The 12,572-nt window shown below is 39.2% G+C and overlaps 1 protein-coding gene across 1 annotated transcript in view; it reads right to left on the bottom strand.

Moving 5' to 3' along the window:
- The window catches only part of Cep290 (centrosomal protein 290), an 81,916-nt gene that overhangs the window by 952 nt on the left and 68,392 nt on the right, over positions 1-12,572 (bottom strand). Inside the window, 7 exon segments of the mRNA XM_040754978.1 lie at positions 207-295; positions 3,055-3,149; positions 3,849-3,922; positions 5,368-5,509; positions 8,551-8,723; positions 10,201-10,323; positions 11,009-11,173. Coding sequence (XP_040610912.1) covers positions 207-295; positions 3,055-3,149; positions 3,849-3,922; positions 5,368-5,509; positions 8,551-8,723; positions 10,201-10,323; positions 11,009-11,173 — 861 coding nt within the window.

Consider the following 12,572-nt stretch of genomic DNA (forward strand, 5'->3'; position numbering starts at 1 on the left):
TGATTTTTTTTTGTTATTGCTATTATTCAATAAAAAGTTGTCATGAGTCAAATTATATACTTAGTAATATTAAGTCAAATTATATGCTTAGTAATATTAAGTGTGAATTAAGTCCATGAATTTTTAGGCACATTCATAAACATTGTTTCCCACAGCTGTTTTCACAAAGCCCTGACCATATAAAGTCAGATATAAGTCAGACTTACCTTCAAGTGTTGCTTGTCTAGGTCTGAATTTCTCAGCTGTGTCTCTAGGTCATTTACCTTTTCCTTTAGTTGATCAGAATCTGCCAAAGCTAGTCATGAAAATTAGAATGTTAAAGATAGAGGGTTAATTTCAGAATAAACAGGAAATGTATGAAGCCTACAGTCTGTAATCATCTGGCACTGTACTTGCATGTTACCGCTAGTAAGTAAGGTTATTCCATAGCAAGCACAGAGGTATTGGAAAAGTGGGTTATTCCTTTATAGAAGAGAAATTCCTTTATTGAGAGAAAAATCCTGTAATACCAGTAAATTTTTTTTAGGTGCAAAACATACAGACAAAGCACTAAGCTGGCCGTTTATGCCTTCTACCTCAGCTACTTTGTCTGTCTCCATGTAGGTTTTTGCACTGTGAAAACTTCCAAGGAAGGTGTGTGGCACAGATGAGTGCAGTCCTAATGGTGTGGTAGGAAATCAGCTGTTGACACACAGCCCAGGGTTAAGATACAAAGTGTCATGTCACACTATGCAATCATTGAAAGGTTAAGAGTTTGTTTTAATGTTAAAGTTTGAGGAAATAATGAAACAAGTTTTTATATAAGGACAGTAAGTGTATTGTAGGGCTTTGGGATGCTCCCCTATAACTCAGAGACAAAGGGCAAACAAACAAGGTTTCAAATCATAAAAATAAAACAAAACAAAAAATCATCATTACATCTTGAAAGGCAAAACAAAAGTTCCCCTTTCTATTTTCATGTCACATACATATAAATCTAGATCCTACATATAAAGATATAATATTTGATATTTGTCTTCTGAGACTGGCCTATTTTACTGAGCAAGATGATCTGTAGTTCTGTTTTCCTACACACACACACACACACACACACACACACACACACACACACACACACACACACACTCACGTTTATCAGTATATCTGTTGATGGACATAGAGGCTGATCCTATGATCTACCTACTGTGATTAGTGCCCTAATAACATGATTATGCACATATCTGTTAGTTTGTCCATGGTCAGTGAGCTCCTTTATATTATGTACAGACTGGAGGTGAAACAATGAAGCAAGAAAATATGTATAACATCTTCCAAAAGTTTTTAAAATGTCCCCATCTTTAAATGTTGATTTAGGAATGTCCAAGCAGGTACTCTGAAATGTGACCGGTATCTTTCCTCCTGTCTTTTAAGACAAACAATATAAGGGCTTGGGTTTAGACAAGTTAGAGAACTTGCCTAATGCCAACAGAACTAATAGGCCTTTGTTACTGTGTTAAGAGTACACCAAGTTATCCCCTAGCAGTCACACATCTATTCCAGATGGATGAATGCCATTTTTAGTTATCAAAATGCACAGCACCCCAGTGCTTAAGATCCTGGCATAGTAAGGAGTTCTGAACTTTCATAGAATTAATGTTTTACCTTCCAATGCCACTTCCTACTTGTGATGTTGAGGATAGGTGGTTAATCATTTATAAAATGTAAAATGAAGACAACAATACTGATCCTATGGCATTATAAGAATAAAGTAAAAATTTTGTAAAGTCCTAAGCATAGTGCCTAGTGCAAATTATACCACACATTAATACAAAGTACCATCAGGACTCTACAGTAGCTCTATGAAATAGTTTAAAATTATTCATATATAAATTGGTATAATCCTGTAGGACAGAACATGACACTTCCATCAAATTATCAGATAATGGCATGATTAGGTTAGGAGATACAGGGTAGTTATGCTAGAAGCTTTGGAACTATACTAAAATTCCATTCTGGGGTAAACTGCTCACTATCCACTCAATAGCATACTACAGAATTATTAAAATAATATGATGTACAGGTCTTAAAAGATCTTTGTAGTAAGATAAAAGCAGTAAATGTACAGTGTGAATCCAGAAAAAAAATACACAAAACTCAATATGCATTAAGGTCTGTTCTCTTTAATTGTTAAAAGTTTTATCCTGTGAACTTGGTGCAATTACCAAATATATCAAACCACAGTTCCTACAAGAAATGCAAATGCATGCAAACACCTGTATAAACATACATACTCAAACTGCCACCTTAGATTCTACAAACAACTCATCCCAATCTATAATATTTTCTTTAGTTTCAAAAGAAAACAATCAGAAGTGATAAGGCACCTTTCTGAGGTTTTGCCATTGAAAGTGTCAGAGCTACAATGCAAACTCCCATCAGGCTATAATGGTACCCAGAACTCCATCCTAGATCACCTCTAGGGTGGGAAGATGAGGGACTGTTTAAATTTGTCACTGTGCCTGTTTGCAAAAGCATTGAGCTGATTTGGGGAATTATAAACATATTGTGATGAACAGTTACATTTGCAAATACAGATCTGCAAATAATGATCAAGTGTACTTTGTGTACACACACGTACACAGATGTTTTGTAAGTAACTTATACAGGGGAATGACTACTAATATCAGAATGGGGTTGAAAAGAATAAAAGGAACATTTTTATTTGCAATAGAAAAAATAGCACTGTAGTTTTAGAATTAAGGCAACAGTTAGTAACATTCAGAAGGAAATGCTCATAGGGATTGAAAGACCTGCATTTAGAAAGAGGAAGCACATGATAGAATCCAGTGCTTGGTAACACACTATGACTGAGACTGTAGCGCCCAGATGGATCCCAAGAAGAAAACCTTAGGCCACTTAGTATAAGCAATCTGAGTGTTAAATGGGAATATTTTCATAGTCCGAGAGAGAACAGCTCTAAATACTCTCACCAGGAATTTGATACTATAGAAACACAAAAGACAAGTCCTAAATGAGAAACTTGGGACAGCCAACACGTTTTATGAAATACATTACCAGGTGTGCTGCTTTCAGCTCCAGTTTGGTCCTTGTTAGCTTCTATCTGATGGATTAGTTCTGCCTTTTCTTTATCCAGTTTACTATTGGCTAATCTGGAACACAATGATAGCAGGTTAGAAAAATACACTGGTGCCAGTCCATAAAGTAGGTAGGCATTTCCTATAAAGTAGATTACGATACTCAAAACAGCATTTACCAAGGGCACAGCTGAGTCTGGTCATGTATGCTGGGAGGATATGCTTAAGAGATGGTGGCAGGGTCATCGAGATAAACATTTAACCCTGGGCTTCATTGCTTAATTCCCAAACAACACAAATTCTAAGTTTTTCCTAATCTCAGTCCTGGTGTTATTTTCAAGAGTGCTTTTCTTACAACGAGAGGAGGCTGCACAAACTCCTAGAAGCATAGAATTATCTGTTTCTCTTTCATTATGATTTGGTTCTGCAATGACAGAGTTTAATTCTATGCTGCTAGAAAAACTGAAGTTACAATTGGGTTCCTCATCTTGGGGTGTGGCAAATTTGGTTGTATGAAATAATTTTCTAAGAATAAACAAACAGTGAGGTAGTTCAGTGGACAAGGATGCATGGTGGGAAGCTGATGGCCTGATTTCAATTCTTGGAAGGAAAGAACCAACTCCTGCAAGTTGTCCTCCGACTTTCCTTCACAGGTGGCCTGCACATGCAGAACCCCGCCCCCCAGCATGTACATGTGTACACGTGCATTCACACACAAAGGAAAAAGAGAAAACATGTTAAAATACTTAGTCAACTAAACATAATAACATGTACCTAAGGAGCTGCAGTTCCCGGATAAGCCCTTGATCTGTCTCCACACCTTCAGGAATGTTTCTGAGGGCCTCAATCTTTGAGACAGAGAAATGTTAGTTAGGAGATGAAAGTTCAGCATGGAAGTAAGAGGTTCTAAAAAGACCAGCTTTTAATAAAGTATAACATTTGGGTCTTTGGAAGCATGAAACCACAGTTCTGTGTTCCAGTCTATGCATTCAGGCCATCAATGCCTGAGCAATTCACTGCTGCCCAAGGTAGTGAGGACGCAGCATATAGAACAGCTGGAATATCTTACAGAGGCGTTTGACTTTTACTCAGGAAACAACATTAGTTTCTGGTGTGTGACTTTTGTTCCTACTGCGTTTGTTTAACTGTGTGAAGCTGTGCTACTGTGTCTCTCTAAAACACCTGGTGGTCCTAATAAGGAGCTGAACGGCCAATAGTGAGGCAGGAGCAAGGACAGGCTGGACTGTCGGGCGGAAGTATAAATGGAGAAATGAGCAAAAGGAGGAGCAAGAGAACAAAGAGGAGGACGTCAGGGGCCAGCCGGCCAGCCGGCCGGCCGGCCAGCCACCCAGCCACCCAGCCACCCAGCCACCCATGGAGTAAGAGTGAATGTAAGATATATAGAAGTAAGAAAAGGGAAAAGCCAGAGGCAAAAGGTAGATGGGATAAGTTAATAAAGCTGACTAGAAACAAACTAAGCTAAGGCCAGGCATTCATAACTAAGAATAAGCCTCCAGTGTGTGATTTAGTAAAAGTGCCAAGGAGTAAACAACTAAAACAGCACTGTCATATGATGAGCTGAGATGTGACAGGGCAGGATGGGAAGAAAGGACAGTCCAGAAAAAGAACCTAGGGAGAGCAGGTGACAGACTGCTGGCCTAGTCTCTGAAGGCCTCCATATAAGCACAGATAGAAGTTCAGGAGACAGAATAATATTGGGGACGGTGACCAGTGTTCCAAGCAGGTATAGCAGACTGAAGCCTAAATGAGTTTCAGTTGTTCAGAGGTTTGAGAGAGTTAATGTTGGGACACCTGGTAGAAGACTTAAAGTGTTAGACCTTGTACATACACACAGGCTATGAAAAGAACTGTTACCAAGTTTTATTCCAAGGTGATGGGGAACTACTACAAGGGTCTCAGAATAAAACTACTCTAATTTGCTCTATGTGCTACAGGGTTACTTGACAACTGTGTGGAGAATAGACTAGTGGCATACAATAGGGGAAATGATGCAAGTGGAAGCCCAGGGACCAGTTAGGAAATGACTGCAGCCACTCAGGTATAAGACAATGGCTTCCACACCAAGCACTGCATGTGGAAAATAAGAGAATGAAATTGGTGATGATCTAGTTTGTGGCTTACATAAGTGGATGAGTTAAGTACCATTCGCTAGCTGAGTCTCCTAGGAGAGACATTATTCAGGAGTTCAGTGTATTCACCTTCAGGCAATTCAGGGATTGTCTTCAGATATATTACATTGTTTTATCATTTAGAGACTATTACATGTACATGCCTGTTGTTCAAGATCTTCGGTGTATTTCTTAGCTTTCTGTTCTCTCTCTGTTGCTTCACGTACAAGCTGTTTAAGGTCAACAATGCTTTGATTTTTTTTGGCAATATCACTTTCGAGCTCTTTCATCTTGGTCTCATACATTCTAAAATTATAAAGAAAAATTACTATGGGCATTAATATGTAATTTAAAATTTAGCTTAAACCACAGTAAAATATTCCAGACTACATTATATTATTCTAGTCAAACCATTGGCTGCATATTTAGCAGTAAAAAATGGTGTTGATGAATAAGCATCCCAATTAACATGTACTAATTAAAACAGAAAATCAAAGTGATCCCAAAGAGTCTAAGATCTGAGGTGGCAGATTGACTTTGGCAACTGTAAAACTTTTAGGTTGATCTTATTTCAGGCATAAAAAAGTGTCTAATTCATCAGACTACCAAATGTTCCCCCACATCCGGTACCCTCCCCTACCCCTGGAGCTGTTCAGGTAGAAAAATCCCAAAGAGGCACTACAGAAAGAACAATTTGTTCAAAAGCAGGAGTGACGGAAACACTGCATTTTGTGCAATGGATGAAGCAATACAGATTTATAACCAGTAAGGAAATGATAAATGGCCTAAAGAAATCCAGTCTCAAATCTTCAAAAATTTTATCCCAGTAGTTTTACAGGCATATACTTACAGGAAGATAATGCTTACGGTATTCAAACTTTTCCAGAGGAAAATAATATGTCTTGTAGATAAATTAACAAAGGATGATAATGGTTCAGAAAAAGTATCTGGCAAGGACAGCACAAGGAAGGGCAGTTATGACTACCTAAGTCCTGTCAAGGAATTAAGGACAGACTTTACAAGCAGATTAGAAGGGTGTGTTTACTTGACAAGGCCTAACTACCACAGATATACCACAGGACACTGTTAAATGTCTGAAGCTCATTCCTCCACTTCATCCATTTCTCTGTTCAAAAGTCACTGTGGTGGTCTGAATGACAGTGAACCCATCCCCCAAATAGGTTCATATATTTGAATGTTTAGTCACCAGAAAGTAGAACTATGAAAGGATTAGAAGGGTTAGGAGGCACAGCCTTGGAGGAAGTATGTCACTGGGGGTGGACTTTGAGGTATCAAAAGCCTTTACCACGCCCAATCCTTGCTGCCTGCAGATCAGGAATAGTTCTCAGCTACTGCTCTGGCCCCACACATGCCTGCCTGTGTGCCATCAGGCTCCTGCCATGATGACAATAGACTACTAACCCTCTGCTACTGTAAGCGAGCCCCCAGTAAAATGCTTTCTTTTATAAGAGTTGTCTTGGTCATGGTGTCTCTTCACAGCAATAGAACAGTGAGTGACGATTAAAACCACCCAAGAATAAAGACCTTCTAGATCTGATTACCCCATCTAAATGGCCCATACAAGTCATTAGAGATGGAACACTTGGAACTTGGAAAGTCAAGGTAGAATTTGAGATCAGCTTGGAAAAACAGCAAGACTGTTTCAAAAACAAGTTGGACTTAGGTTTACTGAAGATGTTGCCTATATGCGGTTCTCAGAGTAAGAACTCATAAATGTCCGGGTGGTGGCAGCTGTGGCGCATGCTTTTAATCCCAGTTTAATCCCAGCACTCGGGAGGCAGAGGCAGGCGGATCTCTGTGAGTTTGAGGCCAGCCTGGTCTACAGAGCGAGTTCCAGGACAGCCTCCAAAACAATACAGAGAAACCCTGTCTCAAAAAACAAAACAACACAAAACAACAACAAAACAAAACAAAAAACTCACAAAAAATTTAACATGTAAAGTCATCTTCAATTACAGTTAAATAGTGCCATCAACTCACAACTATCTTAAAAATGAATAGTTTCTCATGCTAGTAGGCAAGCATTTTTGTTACCTCATAGAGCCACAGAGAAATAAGGGCAGGGTCGCTCATCTCAACAGGAGGGATAAAATTTTTGCAATGTCACAGTGAAAAGCAGGTCTTTCTAAGTGATGGGAGCTGTCTCTGTAAGAAACCTAAATCAACTGGTTTTTAGAAATAACCTGACAGTGTGGCAGAACCAGATGTTGAGTATTAGTGGACTAAGTCTCAAAGCCACTCAACATATGTGACAGCATAAGAAAATAGTGGCCCTGAAAAGTCAACAGACAGCTGTTGGCTCAAGGCCACAGGGTCTAAGACAACGAGGCTTTTCTCCCCTTCACACTATTACACTTTTATTTTCATCCTGATGTTAGCATTCATACAGAGCTCTTGTTCCCCGTCTGCAGACAGGAAAGTGAGAGCTATAGGGAAGTTTGGACTCTGACTACTTTCGTAGTCTAGGGTAGGAAAAAGGATTCCTCACCAGGATTACAGCCACCTATCTGAGTGCTCTCCAATAAGCTTACTTAGCCTTTTCTTTTCTCCTTAAAATTGGCTGGCAGAAGCACATGCAAAATAAGGCCCACTAGGAAAAAAGTGCTACAGCTCACTTTTTAGTTGGAGTGATGATGGGTGTCATGCTTCCTGTCAAGTCATTCCAGAGAGGGCATATGTGGCCTCCAAGAACATCACAGGGGAATGTATAAATGCAAGTAAAACGGGCAGATAAGGCAAAATAAAGTTGGCTTTCACAGCCACAACAGTTAGTGCCACAGACATAAATCCAGAATCCTTATAGAAGTGTTCACAGGAAGGGACATAATGCACAAGACACTAACATTGCTGCTATAGTCATCTGTTGGGCTCTCTGTACAGAAAACTGACCATTATAAAAGCAATGCAGCTCATTCCAAATCCAGAACAGCACAGACTGGGATCAAGCAGCCCAGTTGCTTAGCACATATTTGTGGTAGAAATACATGAACAAACTCAAGAAACTGCAGCAACAGCAATGCGTCATCCAGGTGAAGGCTGGGCAGGCATCAGCCCTAGCCCACGGCTGATGACAGCTTCATGATGCACACCTAGCTCCAGCAAATTAGCCCAGTTTCAGCTGTGTGTTCTGCAGCCTGCCAATAAAGCTAGCTAAACACTTCAGGAAGAAGCAGAGTTTTGGTCATTCTAAGACAGAATGAAGGGACATTGATAAACAACCAAGCTGTTCATCAGGAAATAACTAGGTTCTTCAGCATATGGTCATCTTTTAAGTCAATGATGCCAGAGTTAGAATTGATTACACTTTGAAACTCTCTGATCCCTACCTTGTAAGCACAATTGACTTCCAGCTCTTGCTGTCAGCGCTTTCCAGCTGTGGTACTCTACTTTCGGCAAACTGTAATCTCTTCGCAGTCTCTTCTAGTTGAAGCGCCATCTTGTCATTGACCAGCTCTAAGTTGTTCTTAGCTATCCGCAGATTCTCTGATGTTTCCATTTCCTATCAGTAAAGGCTCATTAGTACATTATGAAGAAACATAACACTGTTCTCATAGACATCGGGTATTCAAATTTATCACTATAAGCTGGAAAAATATATAACTAGCTGCAGCTGTATTGTTTTAAGACTGCAAAAACGTTTGTTTTCCTCTAAAACAGCAACCTATTCATAGTAATTAGTACAAAAGATTAAGGAGATGAAGGCAAAGAAATGCATTTACAAGTATTTATTATCTAAGGTATCTAGTGAATACTTTAAATTTGTCATTTGTTTCTCGGGAAAATGTTCAGAACAATGAGATAATTAACCCTTGCTACACCTTAAAAGATGTGTTGTTTTGACCCTGTAGTACGTAATAGCCCTGGCTATTAACACAAGCTGTGTGTTAGTGACACGTTATTTCCAGTAATGAACATGAAGAGTCAAGACAGTATGGTTCTGGGTTCACAATACAGTTACTGTTTTAAAGGTCTTTAGGATTACAATCCCAGTTTACTCACCTATTTGTCAAGAGTAAGGGATATATTTGTGACAGTTGTGTCGCTTGGGCAGTCTGTGGGGCCACTGGCAGTGGGACCAGGATTTACCAGTACTGCCTGAACTGTGTTTTTGGAGTCCATTCTCTTTGTAGGGATACCTTGCTCACCCTAGATAGAGCAGGGAGAGCCTTGGCCCTGTCTCAAAGTGATGTGCCAGACTTTGTTGATTCCTCATGGGAAGCCTTACCCTCTCTGAGGAGTAGATGGGGGTGGGGTGGGGGGAAGGTGGAGAGAGCAGGAGGAAGGGAGGGAGTGGGAACTGGTATGTAAAATGTATGGTATGTAAAATGAGACAAGATTGTTTTAAAACAAAAAAGATAAAAATACATTTAAATACAAGGAATCTTAATAACAAAATGGTTATGTTCTTTTCTCTACAAGTTGGATATTACTCTAAGTCATATGCATACATATTAGCTTATTTAAATTTCTCAACAGGCCTGTGAGATCTGTAATATGTGTATGTATGTTTCTTTATTGAGCTGGGTTCCCTATGTAGCCCAGGCTGGTTTCTCTTTCTTGCACTACCTGAGTACTTGGATGATAGGCATTCAACGCCATATGCCATGCCCAGCTAAGACATAGGTATATTTACTACCCCCAATTTCATATATGGAGGAATTTGAGGAATAGTGACACATTATCCAGCTTGGAACAATTCCCAGTAAGTAACAGGTCTAGGAACAGAAACCAGAGTAAGCAGTTTCTTCATGATACCATCTTAGCTCTAAGTTTTTATATAAATTGTGTAACTCTTAAGATCTACTATGAACAGAAGCAGTTTCTTCATGATACCATCTTAGCTCTAAGTTTTCATATAAATTGTGTAACTCTTAAGATCTACTATGAACAGACATTGCATTGTATCTATAAATTTTTATTTTACCAAGATATGTCACTAAGTGAAAAATAAATGTAACCTGTTATAAATGTCTTACTTTCTTAAGTTCTTTCCGAAGCCGTTCATTTTCAGCAACAATTCTCTCTGTGCTTTTATTCTTGGATTCATATTGCACACTCAACTGACGTCCAAAGTGAGCTTTAAGCTTTTCTAATTCAACCTAGTAATTAATAAAGCAACATATTATGAAAAAATCAATTAAATGAGTATGTGAAATCATACAAGCAACACTAAATGGACTTTGCAAGTTTATTATTTATTCCCATTATATATAACAATAGGGAAAAGAGGTCATGAATTTGAGAGGAAGGTAGGGAAGAATGGGAAGTGATCAGGGAGGAAATAGATACGGGTAAATGAAGCAATTATATTTTAATTCTTTTAAGTGTAAAAAATAAAGATTATTATTTAAACTCATAAAACTTAATTCAAGGTAAGCAGTTTTAGTTATCATACATGATATGATTACAATTAAAGCCTTTCCCCAAACGACTTGCCTATAACCCAATGTTCCTATCCAACCTTGCCTGTACTAAAATGTGGTTAAGATTTAAAGGAAATACAAGAAGCCCCCCAAAATCCCCCCTTTATAAATCAAATCTAAATAGATGCACATAATTACTCTACCACCAGAGAAGAACAATTGGTCCAGAAACAGTAAAGGAGACTAAAGAGGGCCACTCTAGTTACCTTTAGATTTCTTGTCAATAAATCTGTTCTGACTACAAAATACGACTGCTTCTATTAAGGACATTTGGTATAGTGTGAGGATATTTAACATTTCCCTTAAAAGGCAGTGTAAACTAAAATAGTAAAACATTCATATAAAACCAAATAAAAATTACCTTTAATTTTTCATTTTCTTCTTCAATATTTATCATTTTTTCACTAGTCAGTATTCCTGATGCTTTTTGCAATTGTTCATTTTCTCTTTGGACTTTTTCAACTACTTTCTTCATTAACCCAATAGTTTTTTCTAGCTCTGGGACTGTCTTTCCACTTCTGCCAGACTACAAGAGAAGATACAAATTTTTAAAATTTTGTATCCTAGAGACTATAAAATACTAGTGCCAAAAGAGGTCTATTAATGTGTTGTGGGATATTAAAGATGTGTTATATCTTTAACTGTAGAATATTTGTTTAATGATGCAAAGATGTGTTACATTCTTTCAGTTGCATTTTTCTTAATTTTTTAAATTCATCTTATATACCAACCACAGTTCCCCCTCCTTCGCCTCCCCCTTCCCCCAACCCATCCCTATCTACTTTTCAGAAAGGATAAGGCCTCCCATAGAGAGTCAACAAAGCCTGGCACATTCAGTTGAGGCAGGACCAAGTTCTCCCCCCCCCTAATCAAGGCTGAGCAAGGCAAGTCATTCCACCACATAGCCAGCCATCGACTAGGGAATTCTGGTTCCATTGCCAGGGGTCCCACATACAGACCAGGCTGTAAAACTGTTCTTCATATGCAGAGGTCCTGGTTTGGTCCCCTGCAGGCTCTCCAGGTATAGGTGTAGTGTCCAGGAGCTCCCACATGCTCAGGTCAACTGTTTTTGTGGGTTTCCCTGTCATGATCTTGACACCCCTTGCTCATGTATTCCCTCCTCCCTCTCTTTAGCTGGACTCAAGTAGCTAGCTCGGCTTGGTGCTTGGCTGTGATCTCTGCCTCTGCTTTTATCCGTTACTCCATGAAGGTTCTATGATGACAGTTAGGGTAGACACCAATCTGATTACAGGGGAAGGCCAGTCCCGACACCCTCTCCACTACTGCATGGAGTCTTAGCTGGAGTCATGCTTGTGGATTCCTGGGAATTTCTCTAGCACCAGGTTTCTCCCTAACCCCTTAATGGCTCCCTCTATTGAGATACCTCTTTCCTTGCTCTCCAACCCTACCACTTCCCCAACTCAACCATCCTGTTCCCTTGTGTTCTCATCCCCATCCCCTCCAGTTTACCACCCTCCTACCCCCAGTTTGCCCAGAAAATCTCTGTGAAACTGTGTTACCTTGCCTGTCTAAAACTCCTTATTGGTCTAATTGGTCAATGGCTAGGCAGGAGAGAGAAATAGGCAGGTTTTGCAGGCAGAGAGAATAAATAGAAGGAGAAATACACGAAGAGGATCGAGAAGAAGAGGAGAGTAGAATGACAGGGCCCAACCACCCAGCAACACAGACAGCCACACAGTAGGAAGGAAAGAAAAGATGTACAAAAATAGAAAAAGGTAAACGTTCAGAGGCAAAAAGTAGATAGTTTAAGAAAAGATGCGTAGAAACAAGTCAAGCTAAGGTCAGGCATTTATAAGTAATAATAAGTCTGCATGTATTTATTTGAGAGCTGATTGGCAGGCCTCCAAAGAGCAAAGAACAAAGAATAATCAACAACAATTACTGTACTTATCATTAATAACTGC

Source organism: Mesocricetus auratus, unplaced genomic scaffold, assembly GCF_017639785.1.
Source record: "Mesocricetus auratus isolate SY011 unplaced genomic scaffold, BCM_Maur_2.0 Super-Scaffold_100011, whole genome shotgun sequence".
Lineage (NCBI taxonomy): Eukaryota > Metazoa > Chordata > Mammalia > Rodentia > Cricetidae > Mesocricetus > Mesocricetus auratus.